Source organism: Pongo pygmaeus, chromosome 12 (genome assembly GCF_028885625.2).
Source record: "Pongo pygmaeus isolate AG05252 chromosome 12, NHGRI_mPonPyg2-v2.0_pri, whole genome shotgun sequence".
In the NCBI taxonomy this organism is placed as follows: Eukaryota; Metazoa; Chordata; class Mammalia; order Primates; family Hominidae; genus Pongo; species Pongo pygmaeus.
The window spans coordinates 27,268,303-27,287,822 of record NC_072385.2 but is presented as its reverse complement, the minus strand read 5'-3'; the positions used below and the strand labels follow the sequence as shown (position 1 = coordinate 27,287,822).

The window sequence follows — 19,520 nt, the reverse complement described above, 5'->3', positions numbered from 1 at the left end:
AGAATTGCTTGAACTTGGGAGGTGGAGGTTGCAGTGATCCGAGATTGTGCCACTGCACTCCAGCCTGGGTGACAGCAAGACTTTGTCTCAAAAAAAGAAAAACAAAGGCCGGCACAGTGGCTCATACCTGTAATCCCAGCAATTTGGGAGGCCAAGGCGGGAAGATCACGAGGTCAGGAGATCGAGACCATCTGGCTAACACAGTGAAACACCATTTCTACTAAAAATACAAAAAATTAGCCAGGCATGGTGGCAGGCGCCTGTAGTCCCAGCTACTCAGGAGTCTGAGGCAGGAGAATGGCGTGAACCTGGGAGGCAGAGTTTGCAGTGAGCCGAGATCACACCACACACTCCAGCCTGGGCGACAGAGCGAGACTTTGTCTCAAAAAAAAAAGAAAGAAAGAAAGAAAAAAAATAGCCATTCTAGGCCGGGCGTGGTGGCTAATGCCTGTAATCCCAGCACTTTGGGAGGCCGAGGCGGGTGGCTCACGAGGTCAGGAGATCGAGACCATCCTGGCTAACACAGTGAAACCCCGTCTCTACTAAAAATACAAAAACTTAGCCATGTGTGGTGGCGGGCACCTGTAGTCCCAGCTACTCGGGAGGCTGAGGCAGGAGAATGCTGTGAGCCCGGGAGGCGGAGCTAGCGGTGAGCCAAGATTGTGTCACTACGCTCCAGCCTGGGCGACAGAGCAAGACTCTGTCTCAAAAAAAAAAAAAAAAAAGCCATTCTAAGAAGTGTGAATAGTGATATTTTGCATTTCCCTAATGACTAACAATGTTGAGCATCTTTTTATGTGTTTATTGGCCATTTGTATATCTTCTTTGGAAAATGGCTATTCAAGTTATTTGCCCATTTTTGGAGTGGGTTGTTTGTTTGTTTTGTTGTTAAGTTACAGGAGTTTGCTGTGTCTTCTGGATATTGATTCCTCATCAGATATGTGAATTGCAAATGTTTTCTCTCATTCTGTGGGAGACATGCCTTTGATATACAACAGTTTTTAATTTTGATGATGTCCAATTTAGCTATTTTTTCTCTTTTTGCCTGCTTTTGGTGTCAGACTTAAAACATCACATGCCTAATTCAAGGTCATGAAGATTTTCACCTATGTTTACTTCTAAGAGACTAATAGCTTTAGCCCATAAATTTAGATCTTTGACCCACTTTGAATTTTTGTATATGGTATAAGGTAATGAGCTAGCTTCATTCTTTTGCCTGTGACCTTCCAGTTTTCCCAGGACCATCTGTTGAAGAGACTATCATTTCCATTCTGTTGGCTTTGACATCCTTGTTGAAAATCAACTGACTGGCCGGGCACGGTGGCTCACGCCTGTAATCCCAGCACTTTGGGAGGCCGAGGCAGGCAGATCATGAGGTCAGGAGATTGAGACCATCCTGGCTAACACAGTGAAACCCTATCTCTATTGAAAATACAAAAAATTAGCCAGGCGTGGTGGCAGGAGCCTGTAGTCCTAGCTACTCGGGAGGCTGAGGCAGAAGAATGGCAAGAACCTGGGAGGCAGAGCTTGCAGTGAGCTGAGATCACACCACTGCACTCCAGCCTGGGCGACAGAGTGAGACTCCGTCTCAAAAAAAAAAAAAATTAGCTGGGCACGGTGGTGCATACCTGTAATCCCAGCTACTCGGGAGGCTGAGGCAGGAGAATGGCATGAACCTGGGAGGCAGAGCTTGCAGTGAGCTGAGATCACACCACTGCACTCCAGCCTGGGCGACAGAGCGAGACTCCGTCTCAAAAAAAAAAAAAATTAGCTGGGCACGGTGGCGCATACCTGTAATCCCAGCTACTCGGGAGGCTGAGGCAGGAGAATGGCATGAACCTGGGAGGCAGAGCTTGCAGTGAGCTGAGATCACACCACTGCACTCCAGCTTGGGCAACAGAGCGAGACTCCATCTCAAAAAAAAAAAAAAATTAGCTGGGCATGGTGGCGCATACCTGTAATCCCAGCTACTAGGGAGGCTGAGGCAGGAGAATGGCGTGAACCCGGGAGGCGGAGCTTGCAGTGAGCTGAGATCGCGCCACTGCACTCCAGCCTGGGCGACAGAGCGAGGCTCCATCTCAAAAAAAAAAAAAAAAAAGAAAAACTGACCATAGACATATGCATTTCTTTCTGAACTTTCTATTCTAGTCTACTGGTCTATATGATTAGCCTTATACTAGTATCACACTGTTTTGATAACTGTGCTCTGTAGCAAGTTTTGAAATGAGAAAGTGAAATTCCTCCCATTGTTTTCTTCTTTTTCAGGACTATTTTTGCTGTTTGAAGCATTTGAAATTCCATACGAATCTTATGGTAGATTCTTCTCTTGCTGGGAAAAAAGCCCTTGAGATTTTGATAGGGATTATATTGAATGTGCAGATCACTTTGGGCAATTTTGACATTTTTTTTTTTTTTTTTTAATAGATACCAGGTCTTACTGTGTTGCCCAGGCTGGATCTCAAACACCTGGGCTCAAGTGATCCTCTTGCCTCGGCCTCCCAAGTGCTAAGATTACAGGTGTGAGCCACCATGCCAGGTCAATTTTGACATCTTAACAATATTACGTTTTTCAGACCATGAATATGAGATTCTTTGTTTCTCTATTTTCTTTTATCAGTGCTTTGTAGTTTTCAGTACTGGTATAAGTCTTTCAATTTCTCGGCTAAGTTTATCTCTAAGTATTTTATTCTTTTTGATATAATCATAAATGGAATTAATTGTTCTCACAACTTGTTTGGATTATTAGTGTATATATTGTTAGTGTATAAAAACACAGCTGATTTTTGTGTGTTCAATTTGTACCCCACAACTTTGCTAAATGCATTTACTGGTTCTAACATGTTTTTGTGTGTGTGTGTGAAGTCTATATGGTTTCCAACATATAAGATCAAGTCATCTGCAACCAGAGATAATTTTATTTCTTCCTTTCTGATTTGGATGCCTCATTTCTTTTTTTTGCCTAATGACTCTGACTATGACTTCCAGTACTGTATTGAATAGAACTGGTGAGAACAGGCATCCTTGCCTTGTTCCTGATCTTTGAGGAAAACTTTCAGTCTTTCAACATTGAGCATGATATCATCCGTGGGTTTTTCAAACAGGCCTTTATTATGTTGTGGTAGTTTCCTTCTATTTCTAGTTTGTTGAGTGTTTTTTTTTTAATCATGAAAGGGTGTTGAATTTTGTCAAATGCTATATCTGCATCAATTGAAATGATATTTTTTCTCCTTCATTATATTAATGTGGTATATTACAGTGATTGATTTTTATTATGTTCAACCATCCTTCTGTTCCAGAAATAAATCCTTCTTGGTCTGGTGTATAGTCCTTTTAATAGGCTATTGGATTTGGTTTGCTAATATTCTGTTGAGAATTTTTCTGTTTATATTTACAAGAGACATTTGTTTTTAGTCTTTTTGTAGTGACTTTGTCTGCCTTTGGTATCAGGGCCATACTGGCCTCTTAGAGTAAGCTAGGAAGTGTTTCTTCCTCTTCAGCTTCTTGGAAGGGTTTGAGGACTGGTGTTAGTTCTTATTTATAGCTTTTGTAGATTTTGCCAGAGAACACATCTAATTCTAGACTTTCTTCGTTGGAAAGTTTTGATTACTGATTCATTCTCCTTACTTGTTATGTGTCTATTCACATTTTCTTATTTCTTCTGGAGTCAATTTTGGTAGTTCGTGTGCTTCCAGGAATTTTAAAATTTCATCTAGGTCATCCGATTTGTGAGCATACAAATGTTTATATTCTTCTCTCATTAAATGTTTTCTATTTCCAGAAAATTAGTAGGAATATTCCCACTCTAATTTCTGAATTAATAATGGGTCCTCTTCTTTCTTTACCTATCTAGCTAGAAGTTTGTTGATTTTATTGGTCTTTTTAAGTAACTAATTTTGGGTTTCATCCATTGTCTTCTATTGTTTTTCTGTTATTTCACTTCTTTCCTCTGTATACTTTACTATGTCCTTCTTCCTCCCAGCTTTCAACTTAATATGCTGTTCTTTTTCTAGTTCCTTTAGGTGTACAATTAGGTTATTTATTTAAGATCCTTTTTTTTTTTGAGACGGAGTCTTTCACTGTTGCCAAGCTGGAGGGCAGTGGCACCATCTCGGCTCACTGCAAGCTCCACCTCCTGGGTTCACGTCATTCTCCTGCCTCAGCCTCCCGAATAGCTGGGACTACAGGTGCCTGCCACCACGCCCGGCTAATTTTTTGTACTTTTAGTAGCGACAGGGTTTCACCACGTTAGCCAGGATGGTCTCTATCTCCTGACCTCGTGATCCGCCCGCCTCGGCCTCCCAAAGTGCTGGGATTACAGGCGTGAGAAGATCCTCTTTTTTAATTAATGTATTTGTATCTATAAATTTCCCTCTTGGCATTGCTTTCACTGCATCCCAAGTTTTGGCATGGTGTGTTTAATTTGCACTTATCTCAAGGCAGTTTCTAAATTTCCTTGTGATTTCTTCTTTGACCCATTGATTATTTAAGAGTGTGTTGCTTAATCTCCGTGTGTGTAAATATTCCATATTTCCCTCTGTTGTAGATTTCTAGTTTCATTCCATTGTGATCTGAAAAGATACTTTGTATTATTTCAGTCTTTTTCAATTAATGAAGATTTGTGTCCTAACATATGGGTTATCCTGGCAAATATTCATATGCTCTTGAGAAGAATACATATTCTTCTGTTGTTGGGTGGATTGTTCTGGATATGTCTGCTAGGTCTAATTGGTTTAGAGTGCTGTTCAAGTCTTCTATTCCTTTACTGTTCTTCTGTCCAGTTCTTTTTTTTTTTTTTTTTTTTTTTTGACACGGAGTCTCGCTCTGTCTCCCGTGCTGGAGTGCAGTGGAGCCATCTAGGCTCACTGCAATCTCTGCCTCCCTGGTTCAAGCGATTCTCCTGCCTCAACCCCCCAAGTAGCTGGGACTACAGGCGCGTGCCACCACGCCCGGCTAATTTTTTGTTTTTTTTGAGACGGAGTCTTGCTCTGTCTCCCAGGCTGGAGTGCAGTGGCACAATCTCGGCTCACTGCAAGCTCCACCTCCCGGGTTCATGCCATTCTCCTGCCTCAGCCTCCTGAGTAGCTGGGACTACAGGTGCCCGCCACCACGCCTGGATAATTTTGTGTATTTTTAGTAGAGATGGGGTTTCACCGTGTTAGCCAGGATGGTCTCGATCTCCTGACCTCATGATCTGCCCACCTCGGCCTCCTAAAGTGCTGGGATTACAGGCGTGAGCCACCACGCCCAGCCAATTTTTTGTATTTTTAGTAGAAATGGGGTTTCACCATGTTAGCCAGGATGGTCTCAATCTCGTGATCTTGTGATCTGCCCACCTCAGCCTCCCAAAGTGCTGGGACTACAGGCCACCGTGCCCGGCCTCTTTTGTCTAGTTCTATTCATTATTGAGAGGAGGATACTGAAGTCTCCAACTATACTTGTCTCTCATAAACCATGTAACATCTATTTTGTCTGAAAATAATACAGCCACCTCAGCTCTCTTTTGGCTATTATTTGCATGAAATACATTTTCCATTCTTTTACTTTCAACCTCCTTGTATTCCCTAAGTCAATCTCTTAGAGATAGTAGATACAGGGACAGGTTTTTAAATCCAATTTTCAAATCTCTGCCTTTTAATAAGAGTTTAATCCATTTAAATTTAATGTGATTACTGATTAAAAAGTATTTAATCTGCCATTTTGCTGTTTTGTTTTTGAGATGGAGTCTCACTCTGTTGCCCAGGCTGAAGTGCAGAGGCACGATCTCGGCTCACTGCAACCTCTGCCTCCCAGGTTCAAGTGATTCTCCTGCCTCAGCCTCCCAAGTAGCTGGGATTACAGGCATGCACCACCACGCTCAGCTAATTTTTGTATTTTAGTAAAGATGGGGTTTCACCATGTTGGCCAGGCTGGTCTCAAACTCCTGAGCTTAAGTGATCTGCCCACCTTGGCCTCCCAAAGTGCTGGGCTTACAGGCATGAGCCACCAGGCTCGGCCATTTTGCTATTTGTTGTGTATATGTGTGTTGTGTTTTTGGTCATTTAGGGGTTTGTGTTTTGTGTGTGTTTTCTTTTGCTCTTCATTCCCCCATTACTGCTTTTTTTAAAAGTTGGTCCTTTATAATGTTCCATTCGACTCTTTATTTCTTTTTTTTTTTTTTTGAGACGGAGTCTCGCTGTCGCCCAGGCTGGAGTGCAGTGGCGCGATCTCGGCTCACTGCAGGCTCCACCCCCCAGGGTTCATGCCATTCTCCTGCCTCAGCCTCCCGCGTAGCTGGGACTACAGGCACCTGCCACCTCGCCCAGCTAATTTTTTGTATTTTTTTAGTAGAGACAGGGTTTCACCGTGTTAGCCAGGATGGTCTCGATCTCCTGACCTCGTGATCCGCCCACCTCGGCCTCCCAAAGTGCTGGGATTACAGGAGTGAGCCACCATGCCTGGCCTCGACTCTTTATTTCTTTTTCTTTTCTTTTTTTTTTTTTTGAGATAGAGTTTCACTCTTGTTGCCCAGGCTGGAGTGCAATGGCGTGATCTCGGCTCACGGCAACCTCCGCCTCTCGGGTTCAAGCAATTCTCCTGCCTCAGGCTCCCAAGTAGCTGGGATTACAGGCACCTGCCACCATGCCCGGCTAATTTTTGTATTTTTAGTAGAGATGGGGTTTCATCATGTTGGCCAGGCTGGTCTCAAACTCCTGACCTCAGGTGATGCCCCCACCTCAGCCTCCCAAAGGGCTGGGATTACAGGCGTGAGCCATCCTGCCTGGCTTCGACTCTTTCTTTTACTCTTTTATTCCATATTTTTTTAGTTATTATTTACTGGTTACCTTGGAAACACCTAAACTAGTTAAAATTTGTTTAAACACCTCGTATCTTAAATTTTTAACAACCTAGTTTGAATAGTATCAACTTAGTTTCCATAGTATACAAACACTCTGCACATATATATCTCTATTCCCTTCCCTTTATATTGTTGTTATTACAGAGTTTATCCTTATACATTATATGACCATTAACAGTTGTGTAATTACAATTTCACGCATTCGCCTTTTAAATAATATTTTTAAAAGGCAGAAGTTACAGATGAAACCTAAAGTACAATAAGACTTTTAGAGCTGGTAGTTACCTTTACCAGCATTTTTTTTTCTTATGTCTTCAAGTGACTGTCAAATGTCCCTTCATTTCAGCCTGAAGGGCTCTCTTTGCCATTTCTCATAAGGCGGGTCTCTCAGCTTTTGTTTATCTGAAAATGTTCTGTTTCTCTTTTATTCTGGAAAGATAATTTTGTCAGATAGAGAATTCTTGTTTGACAGTATTTTTCTTCTTTTTCTTTCAAGAAAGGATCTCACTCCCATCACCCAGGCTGGAATGCAGTGGCGCAGTCTCAGCTCACTGCAGCCTGGACTTCCCAGGCTCAGGTGATCCTCCCGCCTCAGTTTGCTGAATAGCTGGGACTACAGGTGTGCACCATTACACCCAACTAATTTTTGTGTGTGTGTGTATTTTTAGTGGAAACAGGGTTTTGCCATATTGCCCAGGCTGGTCTCGAATTCCTGGGCTCAAGTGATCTGCCCACATCAGCCTCCCAAAGTGCTGGGATTACAGGCATGAGCCACCATGCCCTGCTGATTACATTATTTTTCTTTCAGAACTTTGAATGTGCCATCCTACTGCCTTCTACCCTCTGTGGTTGTTGAGGAGAAATGAGTGGTGAATTTTATTGAGGGTTCCTTTTATGCTGAGTCACTTCTCTGTTGCTGCTTTCAAGATTCTCTTTGTGTCTGGATTTTGACAATTTGATGATAATGTGTTTCACTGTGAATCTCTGAGTGTTCTGCTTGGAGTTCATTGAGTAACTTGAATGTGCATATTCATGTCTTTCAACATATTCAGGAAGTTTGGGGCCATTCTTTATTCAAACATTCTCTTCATATCTCTCTGTCTTCCCCTTCTGAGATTCCCATAATGTATATTTTAGTATGCTTGATGATGCCCCACAAGTCCCACATGTTCTATTCATTTTCTTTTTTTTTTTTTCTTTCTGCTTCTCAGGCTGGATACTTTCAATGTCTTATCTTCAAGTGGGCTGATCCTTTCTTTTTTTTTTTTTTTTTTTTTTGAGACAGAGTCTTGCTCTGTTGCCCAGGCTGGAGTGCAATGGCGTGATCTTGGCTCACTGCAAGCTCTGCCTTCCGGGTTCATGCCATTCTCCTGCCTCAGCCTCCCGAGTAGCTGGGACTACAGGCACCCACCACCACGTCCTGCTAATTTTTTGTGTTTTTAGTAGAGACGGAATTTCACCGTGTTAGCCAGGATGGTCTTGATCTCCTGACCTCGTGACCCACCCGCCTTGGCCTCCCAAAGTTCTGGGATTACAGGCATGTGCCAACTACTCATTTATTACACTTTTCAACTCTAGAACTTTTCTTTGGCTCTTTTCAATAATTTCTGTCTCTTTACTGATATTATTTTATTTATATATTGTTTTCCTGATTTCCTTAAGTTATTTGTTCATGGTCTCCTTTAGTTCAGTGAACATTGTGAAGATGGTTGATTTAACATCTTGTGTAACAATTTTAATTCCCAGGTTTCCTCAGGAACAAGTTCTGCCAAATTCCTTTTTCCTGTGAATGATCCATCCTTTCCTGTTTCTTTGTATGTTTTATAATTTTATGTTGAGAGATGGACATTCTGTGTATTACATTTTGATAACTCTGGAAATCTAATCCTGTCTTTCAGTGATTGTTGATTTTTGCTTATTGAAGGCTGAAGCCATTTTTTTGTAACTTTTCCAAACTAGTTTTGCAAAGTGCGTACTTCTTGTTGTGTGAGAGTGCTGAATTTTCTGTTTTCTTATCTCTGAAGTTAGTCAATGACCTGACAAAAGTTTCCTTAAGTGTCTCTCTCCAAAAAGAGAAAAACAAAAAACATTATTTCCTTAAATCCCCTCAACAGGGTTGCTTGGAAGCCTCTTCAGCCCATAGAGTTTTTTAACTGGTATTTAATAATGCCAGTTAAAACAATAGTCAGTTTTAGTGCTAACCCCTTGGAGTTCTAAAGTAGCAATCAGCAATCAAAATACACACCCTGAGTTTTAGAAGACAGGTCTCTATTGCCCACCCTGGCACCAGCAATCCTCACTAGGAATGTGGACTGCTGTCCACACTGCTGCCCATCACAGGGCTTGGGAATGGAAGATGGTAACCACTACTCAAAATGCTGAAATTCGGCAGCCTCTTCATCAAGCTCACTCTTGGACACTGCAAGCGTTCTACTAGACACCAATATTCCATAGCTACTTAACATAGTTCTTGCCAGCTCAGTTGTTGTTTTGGTAAAGGCACAGATTCCTGGAGCTCCCCACCCCACCATCTTCCATCTGGGCCTTAGTTTTTCTCAAATAGTAAATGAGAGGCTTGGAGTAGATGAATGAGTCACAGCCTAGAATCACCTGAAGGGCTTTAAAAACTAGTGATGCAAAGGTCTCACCCCACCTCACAGAATCTGATCACTGAAAGTGCAACAAGATGTCTCTCTCTTTTTTTTCAATAGACAGTACAGCTCTGATGCCCAGGCTAGAGTACAGTGGCACAATCATAGCTCATGGCAGCCTCAAACTCCTGGGCTCAAAAGATCCTCCCACCTCAGCCTCCCGAGTAGCTGGGACCACAGGCACATGCCACCATACTTGGCTAATTTGTCGTGTGTCAGGGGGGAGTTTTTTTAGTGTTTTTTGATATGTTGCTCAGGCTGGTCCTGAACTTCTGTCCTCCAGCAATCCTCCCGCCCTGGCCTCCCAAAGCACTGGGATCATAGGTATGAGGCACTGCACCCGGTCAAGGGGTGTCTTTGTTTTTTTTTTTGAGATGGAGTCTTGCTCTGTCGCCCAGGCTGGAGTGCAGTGGCATGATCTCGGCTCACTGCAAGCTCTGCCTCCCGGGTTCAAGCAATTATCCTGCCTCAACCTCCCGAGTAGCTGGGATTACAGGTGCACACCACCATGCCCAGCTAATTTTTGTATTTTTTTAGTAGAGATGGGGTTTCACCATGTTGGCCAGGCTCGTCTCGAACTCCTGACCTCAGGTGATCCACCCACCTCGGCCTCCCAAAGTGCTGGGATTACAGGCCTGAGCCACCACGCCGGCCTGGGGTGTCTCTTTTAAACAGTCTCCCCAGGGTATTCTCACACTACCAGATAGTAGCCCTGCTCCTGCTCCATAGATCACTCTTTGAGGAGCAGGATCCTTTCCAGGTGTTTATTTTCCACGTTTGGATTAATTTATTGAGGTTTTGACTCATAGAGAAACAGATTCTAGCCTCAAGGCAAAGTACTTGCTTTCCCCTCAAAGGCTACTTGAGAGACAACCAGGGACAAGCATGCAACTCTTCAAACACAGGCTAAAGGCTTCATAGCAGGAGGCTACTTACCAAATATTTTAGCCAAATGTTCCTCTCGCTCATTTGAACCTGATGCAAATGCAGCACTGTTCAAGCTCTTTTGTTGGGAATAGCCTACGGGAAAATAAACCATGGCTGTGATTAAGTCTTTCATTGGGTCTGCAGGTACTCCTTTTAAATTGATAGTCTTCTGCACGGCATTTTGAGGGGAGCATCATGCACTTGGCCTGAACCCACCTATTCTGAGTGTCACAGAGCATTCACGAAGTGTCTGCAAGCATCTGAAGTTCCAACACAACACCAGGGGCTAAGCTCATTTTCACATAGTCTCTTGACAGACAATATGCATTAGCATTGAGAGATTTGTGCACATGGCAGGTTTAACTCTAAAGGAAAACTGGTAGAAAGGCCTACATGGTATATGGCAAATGATTTCAAGTACAACCACTTTGATCCAATAAATGACAAATGCACAGTTCTCTGTTAATAAGACACTGATAAATCATTAAGAATAGACATACTTAATCATGCAAGCACTTTGCTAAAAACGTGTTCCTCAAAATGTATCTGCCAAGGGAGCATCACAAAACATGGTGCAGGGCAAGCTATTGAGATTATGCAGTGAAATATTCATATCTTTTCTCAATGGCTTGTGGAATGCATTGGCAGAGTGATTAGTTACTAAATTGCTTTACTGAGAGTCTTATAATTCATGGCACACATAGCTGGCTTATTCTGATAACTAATTACTCATTGTTACTTTTCTTCCTAATTCACATGATGTCCACCTTACAGGGTTTCTCTTTTCTTCATGTGATTTGGGGTTAATATGCATTATTTTTGCATATGTGGCCAGCTGCTTCCTCTCAGCATTGGCACTGGAGTGTCAGTGCTGGAGGAGAAATCAGCTCTGCTTCTCTGGGCAAATATTTTACAGAGGATGGGGTGGAATGACGGCAGAGGTGACAGGGAGGGACGCAGGAAGACATTGCTCTCCCAAGCCGGTGACTTGGGCACTCATGGGCAGTGATCTATGAAGCACTGGTGAATAGAAAGTGATTACACTTCTCATAGCTCCTGTTACAAGGAACAGTGAACCCCACTTGCAAACTGGGTTTCTGTCCTCTGCATAGCCTCCAGAGTGGGATCACCCCAAAATACAGGGATATTCACACTGAAGCCTATAGACTCCCATATTGGGAGGAAGACTGTAGAGGGGATTTCAGAGAGTTCTTCACATTTCAGTTTGGCTTTGCACCCCCCCCACCACAGTAGTTAATTTAAGGAATGCTAAAATGCTGGCATCGAATATTTGAGATAACACAGAGGTCTGTAAAGGTATGTGCACATGTCAGGTTAACGACATATACTTGCTTTTTTGTGTGTCTCTCTTTGTAATGGATCTGACTGCTGTTCTTGTTTCATCAAATGATGGGTCATACGGAACCTTGGAAAACACTTGCAGCAGAATTTCATCTCCAGTGAAGCAAACAAAGGCATGTTAATATCAGCAATATTTTGCTAAGTACCTAAAGCAGACTATGAATACAATGAATGCATGACACAAACTCAATGGATTTTGGACATCATGCTGTAAATGCCTTGGCTTTGGGAAGGAAACTCCAACTACCTAAATCATTTCCAAAACATTTTAATGGCATGAGACATTTGGGGCAGCAAACACCGCCCACTAAAGATATATGATCCCAAATCTCATGATACTCAGTGCCATAATTCTCCTTCTTCTTCCTCTTGTCATTCTGCCACACAAGCACTGGTGAGGCCCCCGATGATATCAGAGAAGCAGGCCTTTCCCAACCTCCTGCGCCAAAGCCACAGTGGCCTCCCCCAGATTGCTATGACACAAGAAAAATAAACCACTCTTTGTTTAAGCCACTGTACGTCAGGTTTTCAGGAAATTGCAGCCAGATGCATTCTTAACTGGTACAGCAACTATGGCACCACACAGACTGCCCTCACCGGGATGATCTTGACCTCTCAGTTTTATGACCCATTATTGTACGGAGGAACCAAGCCCACGCTCCTAAAGATCATAATGCTCCTGGAGACTGGCCTAGATCAGAAGACTGCAGATCATTCACACAAGCTTTCTCCCAGCCTTATCTCTGCACAGAAACAGTATGAGGTGCTGGGAGTTCAGAGAGGAAGGTGACCTGGTGTGTGGTGTGCCTCCCCGAGCCATCTAGATGGCGGGAAAGGCAGAAGTATACACAGATACAACCAGACATGACACAGCCACACAGAGCTACAAAGCAAAGGCCAGAGAAGACAGGAGGGGAAGAAAATCAGCTCGGCCTGCGGCAGCCAGAACACAAGTACACAACTAAGCAGACTTCCGGAGGATGAAGTGGGCCCTGCTGGTGAGGCTGGGTTCTGGATTCAGTTGACCACAGTATTTACTGAGACCCAAGGTCACTCCTGTTCACCGACATTCGATGTCTCTGTCAACTTCCTTCACCAACAATCTGGTGCTCATGATCTCACTCCAGCCCTGGTAGGCCAGTGTGTGACATGCAAGACACCTGGAAACAGCCTCTAGGAAACACTAGCTCATGAGCTACAAGCATCATGAAAAGCCCTTGAAGCAGTCATTGAAGGGGTGCTGCAGACCAGCCACAGCCCACACCAAGATCACACATGACTCACACACTCCACCCCACGCTTCGTGCCACTGAAGAAGGATGTGGAGCAGGGAGCCCAACCCCAGCACTTCCTGGGATGTGACTGCCTGGGACCCGACAGACGCAAAGGGGAAAGCTGTCCTCAGAGAGTTTTGAAGCTTGTCTACAAATGTTCTATCTGAAAATTGCACCTACAAAAACAGAGGTAGGAGCCATGGGGGCAGAAACAAAGCAGAACAGATTCTATACACTCGGAAATCTCTTTGTTTATAAAGCTGTTGCTAATTCATGAGGGTTACATTTTTAAAATATATTAAGTTCTCCTTCCCTTTTAAGTTCTCAGGCTTCTGGCTTCCCTGGGAAGAAGCAGTTCTACTTTCCCTTCCAGGCTTTCCTTGCTAAGTCACAGAAAACAGTCCTCACAAACCCCACTCATCCTGTATTTATTCTCAGTGCATTTCCAGGGCTGTTGGTCCTCGGTGGTTTCTACTCGCTTGATGTAACAGGAGCTCACCACAGAGACACCAGAAAATGAACCATCAGGGCCACCAGGACAATGAGGAGCTGCTCTCACCACCCCTCCTTGATGACCGTGCCGACCTACGAGTCCCTGGAAATGCTGCCCAGAGGGAACTGCAGAGTTGAGCCGTGGCCTCCAACGCCAAGGCCCACCTGGTGTGAGCTGGGCTGGTCAGTGGGCTCTTGAGGGGTGATGGGAGCTTCCCAAATCCCCAACCGGACTCCCATCTTCAGATGCAATCACTCCCCTCCCACACATATGGGGCCGAATTCAGAGACACTGGAGTCACCTGCAAGGCCGAGAACAAGGCTTCTGCCTCCTAGACAGCAGGTGCTGAGGGCACAGCTAGGGGGACTGCGAGTGATACCTGCATCTGCTCATTCATCCCCTCCTGGTCACCTGCCAGGCAGTCGTCTATGCAGACTGCCCGAGGCCTCTGTGATGGTTCCCATGCGGAGGAGCAAGCCCAGCGCTCCTGACACGGACAGCTGCCGGAACGGAGACCCATCGGGTGTCGAGAGATCTGCTCCCTTGCAAGCAGGAATGAACAGGCATCGCTCTGTGATCCGAATGCCTCCTAACCCAGGGGGAAGCATCAGCGCCACTCTCCCGGTTGCTCTTTCTCACACCTAAGGCGACCCTCAACCTTCACTCCTGACGCACAGCCCAGGCACCCTCAGGAGAGACTTCACTGGCATTTGGACAGCTTCCTTCAGCAGACAGCTGTGGTTCAGAACCCTTTTGTCCATCTCAGCTCTCTGCTAAAGACTTCCCTGGGCCTTAGTTTTTCTCACATGTTCAATGGAAGGTTTAGAGTGGAGACCAGTGAGTCTCAGCCTAGTGTCCCATGGAGGATTAGAAAACTACAAATGCGAAGGTCTATCCCCACACCCCAAAATCTGATGTGGGGTGTGTGTGGAATGTCTCAATTGTTAAAAACAGGATTGCCCCAGGGGTTCTCATGCACAGTTAGGGCTGAGAACCCCTGGAGGAGGTTCAGCTCGGCTTTGGGGCCTCAGAGCAGAAACTGGTGAGGCAGGTGTGTCACAGCTGGTGTGAGGTGGCATCTGACGCTGCAGTCCCACATGGCCCTGCTCTGCTCCACTCATGCTCAGTAGGGTCCTTTTGAGGTGTTTATCATCTGTTTTGCTTAATTTCCTGAGACTGTGACACGTAGACAGATTCTAGCCTCAAGGAAGAGCACCTGCCTTCCCTTCACAGCATTGGGAACAGGTTACCTGGGAGACAATGAGGACCACGCATGCAACTCTTCAAATCCAGCCTGAGGTTCCACAAGGATGGGGGTAACTCACCAAAGATTTTAGCCAAACCTTCATCAGGATTTTTTGAATCTGAGGAAAATTCAGGCCAGGTGCGGTGGCTCACGTCTTCAATCCCAGCGCTCTGGGAGGCTGAGGTAGGAGGATCACTTGAGGTCAGGAGTTCGAGACCAGCCTGGGAAACATAGGGAGACCCCGACTCTACAAAAAATAAAAAGTAATTACCTGGGTGTGGTGGTGTGCACCTGTGATCCCAGCTACTCAGGAAGCTGAGGCAGGAGGATCCATTGAGGTCAGGAGTTCATGACCAGCCTGGCCAACATGATGAAACCTCATCTCTACTAAAAATTGTATTTTAGTAATTACTAATTTACTAGTAACTTACTAATTTAGTAATTTATTAGTTTAGTAAATTTACCAGGCATGGTGGCACGTGCCTGTAATCCCAGCAACTTGGGAGGCTGAGGCAGGATAATCACTTGAACCTGGGAAGCAGAGGTTGCAGTGAGCCGAGATAGCGCCACTGCACTCCAGCCTGGGTGAGAGAGCGACACTCCATCTCAAAAAATTAAAAAATTAAAAATTAAATAAAATTAGATAGTGATGCTTCACAACTCTGTGAGTATACTAAAAACCACTGAATCATATACTTTGTAAAGGGTAAATTTGGCCAGACATGGTGGTTCACGCCTATAATTCCAGCACTTTGGGAGGCCAAGGTAGGAGGATCACTTGAGCCCAGGAGTTTGAGACCAGCCTGGGCAACATAGTGAGATCTCTATTTCTACAAAAATTTAAAAAATTAGCTGGGTGTGGTGGTACATGCCTGTGGTCCCAGCTACCTGGGAGGCTAAAGGGAGGATCCTTGGGCCTGGAATGTTGAGGCTGCAATTAGCTGTGATTATGCCACTGCACTCCAGCCCTGGGTGACAGAGGGAGACCCTATCTCAAAAATAGTAACAATAAATAGAAAAATAAAATAAAGGGTGAATTTTATTATATATTATATCTCTATAAAGTTATTACTAATTTCTTTTTTTTAGACAGGATCCCACTCTGTTGCCCAAGCCTGAGGGCAGTGGTATGATCACGGCTTACTGCAGCCTCGACTTTTTGGGCTCAAGTGATCATCCCACCTCAGCCTCCCTAGTAGCTGGGACCACAGGCACGCACCACCATGCATGGCTAATTTTTAAATTTTTTATACAGACAGGCTCTCATGATGTTGCCTAAGCTTGTCACAAACTCCTGAGCTCGAGGAATCCTCCTGCCTTGGCCTCCTAAAGTGCTCGAGTTACAAGAATGAGCCACTGTACCCGGCCTAACGCTGTTATTTTTTAAACAGTGTGTATATATAGATAAAATCAGGAGGGATAGTTAGCATATGGTGGTTCTTTATACTAATCTTTCTACTTTTGCATATGTTTGGAAATGCTTACAATGAAAAGTTAAAATACGCATGTACGCCACCCTCCTATAGAGCTCGGAATTTTGAGAAAGCTTCAAAGTTAGGAAAATGTTTTCAGTTACTCCCTTCCCCCATAAACACTGAATGGCAGATTGGGGGAGGTATAGAGGGTAGAGTAGGCAGAGCATCTGTGTTCCCCACACTGTGGGAGGGAACGCCCTCCTCTGCCCCACTTAGGCTTGAAGTGAGGCCCATGTTTCTCTCCAGCTGCCACAGCAATATACCTTGGATCCAGCAGAGAACAAAGAAGAGGGCCACGGCTCTGCTCATCTTTGCCTTAGTCCATGAACCACCATGGAGAAGCCAGTCTTCTGAAGGCCCTTCAGATTCAGCAGCTATGGATTCCAGGGTACCATGGAACCTAACGGTCTGTGAAGTCACACCCGGAAGTGAGGTGGGGCCTGCTCGACCATGAGAAGGGGCAGGGCCTGTGTCTGTGGACAGTGACGGTGGCTATGCTGGTGGCCCTGAAGTGACTGCCTCTCTGCTCACTTCCCTCAGCTCCCTGGTGCCTTTCTCCATCCTGCATGTCCTGAGGGCAACAGGATATTAACCAGGACTCTGAAGTCACAAGTGATAGAAGTTCAACTAAATTGGCTGAAGCGAATTGGAAGTAGCTAGAATAGCCAGAAAAATCCTATGATCAATCAAGACATCACAGCCAGGCGCGGAGGCTCATACCTGTAATCCCAGCACTTTGGAAGGCTGAGGCAGGCGGATCACCTGAGGTCAGGAGTTCCAGACCAGCCTGGCCAACATGGTGAAACCCTGTCTCACTAACAAAGTGTTGCTATTTATTGTATTAGGTAAAATTATAACACCAAAAATAGCATAGACCAATTGATACGCCCATTTTGTTACTCACATGTCGCTATTTCCCTCTATTACATTTTATAAGTATTAAACTGTTTTCAAAGGAAAAATCTATTTTAGTACCTTGTACTACACTTTTTTTCTAGTTTTTTTCTCCACGTTCATTTTGTAATGGGTCCCACAAATTATGTAGCCAGCCCTGCCCTTGAGCCTTCATGTTCTCACAGTGTGTTCCATGGCTGAGATGGCAGATATCTTTTAGGGGTAAAAACTTGCACAAAGAGTTATATAGGGCCAGGCACGGTGGCTCACGCCTGTAATCCCAGCAATCTGGGAGGCCGAGGCAGGCAGATCACTTGGGGTCAGGAGTTCAAGACCAGCCTGACCAACATGGTGAAACCCCATCTCTACTAAAAATACAAAAATTAGCCAGCTGCGGTGGCAAGTGCCCATAGTCCCAGCTACTTGGGAAGCTGAGGCAGGAGAATCACTTGCACCTGGGAGGTAGAAGCTGCAGTGAGCCATGATCATACCACTACACTTCAGCCTGAGCAACAGAGCGAGACTCTGTCTCAAAAAAGAAAAAAGAAAATAATCTGCATAGAAGTGGACCCGCACAGTTCAACCCTGTGTTGAGTAGGAGCCGACTGAATCGTCTCTCAGTTCTGGAGGCTGGAGGTCTGAGATCAAGACGTCAGCAGGGATGGTTCTTTCTGAGGCTGTGAGGGAAGTCTCTGTTCCAGGATGTGGGCTCAGATGTCCATCTTCTCCCTGGGCTTGCAAGCCATCTTCCCTCCATACACACCTGAGTCCACATTTCCTCTTCTAAGAACACAGGATCATACCGGATTAGGGCCTGCCCTAATGACCTCATTTTAACTTAATTTCCTCTGTAAAGACCCTATCTCCAAATACAGTCACATTCTCAGGTTCGGCGGGGTGGCTAGGACCGTAACAGCAAGTCATGTAATCCATAACAGCAGGTCATGGTAGCCACAGAAATCTTATTTCTCTAAAATACCTTCCAAAACAAAAACAAAAACTAGAATAAAAAATAACAAAGAATATATAAAACAACACAAAACCCACACCCTCACCATAACCAGAGGACAGAAAATGTCCAAATTCCAAATGACCAGTAAATAGAAAAATAAACGCTAACCCGGGCTCCATCTCTTTTGCTTCTGCTGCTGGCCTTTGCAAAGAGGAAACCTGGAGGTTCAAGAGGGTCTAAAATCTCCACCCTGAGTTTGCAAATGCTGAAAGTGTAACCTGGTTGATCAGTACAAATACCCAGGGGTGGAAGTGCCCTGGAAACAGGAGATTGGTGAGACTCTCTCTCACCAATGGACTCTCTCTCCCTCTCTAAAAAAACAATGATGTTTATTCAGGAACGGGCATTGCAATGGGAATAAGTATGGATGTGTTCCAGGAGGTAAAGGGAGACATTTTTTAAAGAAAAAATGAAAAGGGTTATATAGGCTGTTATAAGACAATCATCTTCGGGGCCAGGCAGGGTGGCTCACGCCTGTAATCCCAGCACTTTGGGAGGCCGAGGCAAGCAGATCACAAGGTCAGGAGATCGAGATCATCCTGGCTAACACGGTGAAACCCCATCTCTACTAAAAATACAAAAAATTAGCCGGGCATGGTGGCGGGCGCCTGTAGTCCCAGCTACTCGGGAGGCTGAGGCAGGAGAATGGCATGAACCCAGGAGGCGGAGCTTGCAGTGAGCCGAGACCGCACCACTGCACTCCAGCCTGGGTGACAGAGTGAGACTCCGTCTCAAAAAAAAAAAAAAACTTAGCTGGGCGTGGTGGCGGGAGCCTGTGATCCCAGCTACTTGGGAGGCTGAGGCAGGAGAATTGCCTGAACCCAACAGGTGGAGGTTGCAGTGAGCCCAGATTGCGCCACTGCACTCCAGCCTGGGCAACAGAGACTGTCTCAAAAAAAAAAAAAAAAAAAAAAAAGAGAGAGAGAGACCTGAAGGTGCCTCATATACTTTTCAGCGACATTCATGCATATGACAGTCTACACTCGGTGTCTGCTTTCTCTTTGCTTTTACTTAGCAATGTGTCCTGATATGTTTCATATGAAATTATATAGCACTCATTATTTTTAATGGCTACACAGTGATCTATTTTATGAATGTATAGACACTAGATGCAAATGAATACATACCAATGACTTCATCTGCATAAAGTTCAGAAATAAGCAATACTAATATGTTTTCAAAATTCAGGATAGAGGTCACCTTGGAGGAGGAACAGGTCAGAGACAAAGGGGTAGGAGCTGACGGGGGGCTGTTCATGCTATTAGGAAAACAGGAGCCTAGAAGAGACAGGGTGACACCATTTTAAAATCAACTGCATCTTTTTTTTTTTTTTTTTTTTTGAGACAGAGTC

General features: G+C 44.7%; 1 protein-coding gene across 1 annotated transcript in view; it reads right to left on the bottom strand.

Annotated features, from left to right (window-relative positions):
• Nucleotides 1–15,448, bottom strand: part of C12H2orf92 (chromosome 12 C2orf92 homolog) — a 34,874-nt gene extending 19,426 nt beyond the window's left edge. The window contains exons 1-4 of the mRNA XM_063649130.1: nt 15,253–15,448; nt 14,868–15,035; nt 11,763–11,868; nt 10,423–10,506 (exon numbers count right to left, since the gene is read on the bottom strand). Of these exons, the coding sequence (XP_063505200.1) occupies nt 10,423–10,506; nt 11,763–11,868; nt 14,868–14,891 (214 nt within the window). The 5' untranslated portion in view covers nt 14,892–15,035; nt 15,253–15,448. The remainder of the gene's footprint in view (nt 1–10,422; nt 10,507–11,762; nt 11,869–14,867; nt 15,036–15,252) is intronic.
• Nucleotides 15,449–19,520: the final 4,072 nt, after the last annotated feature.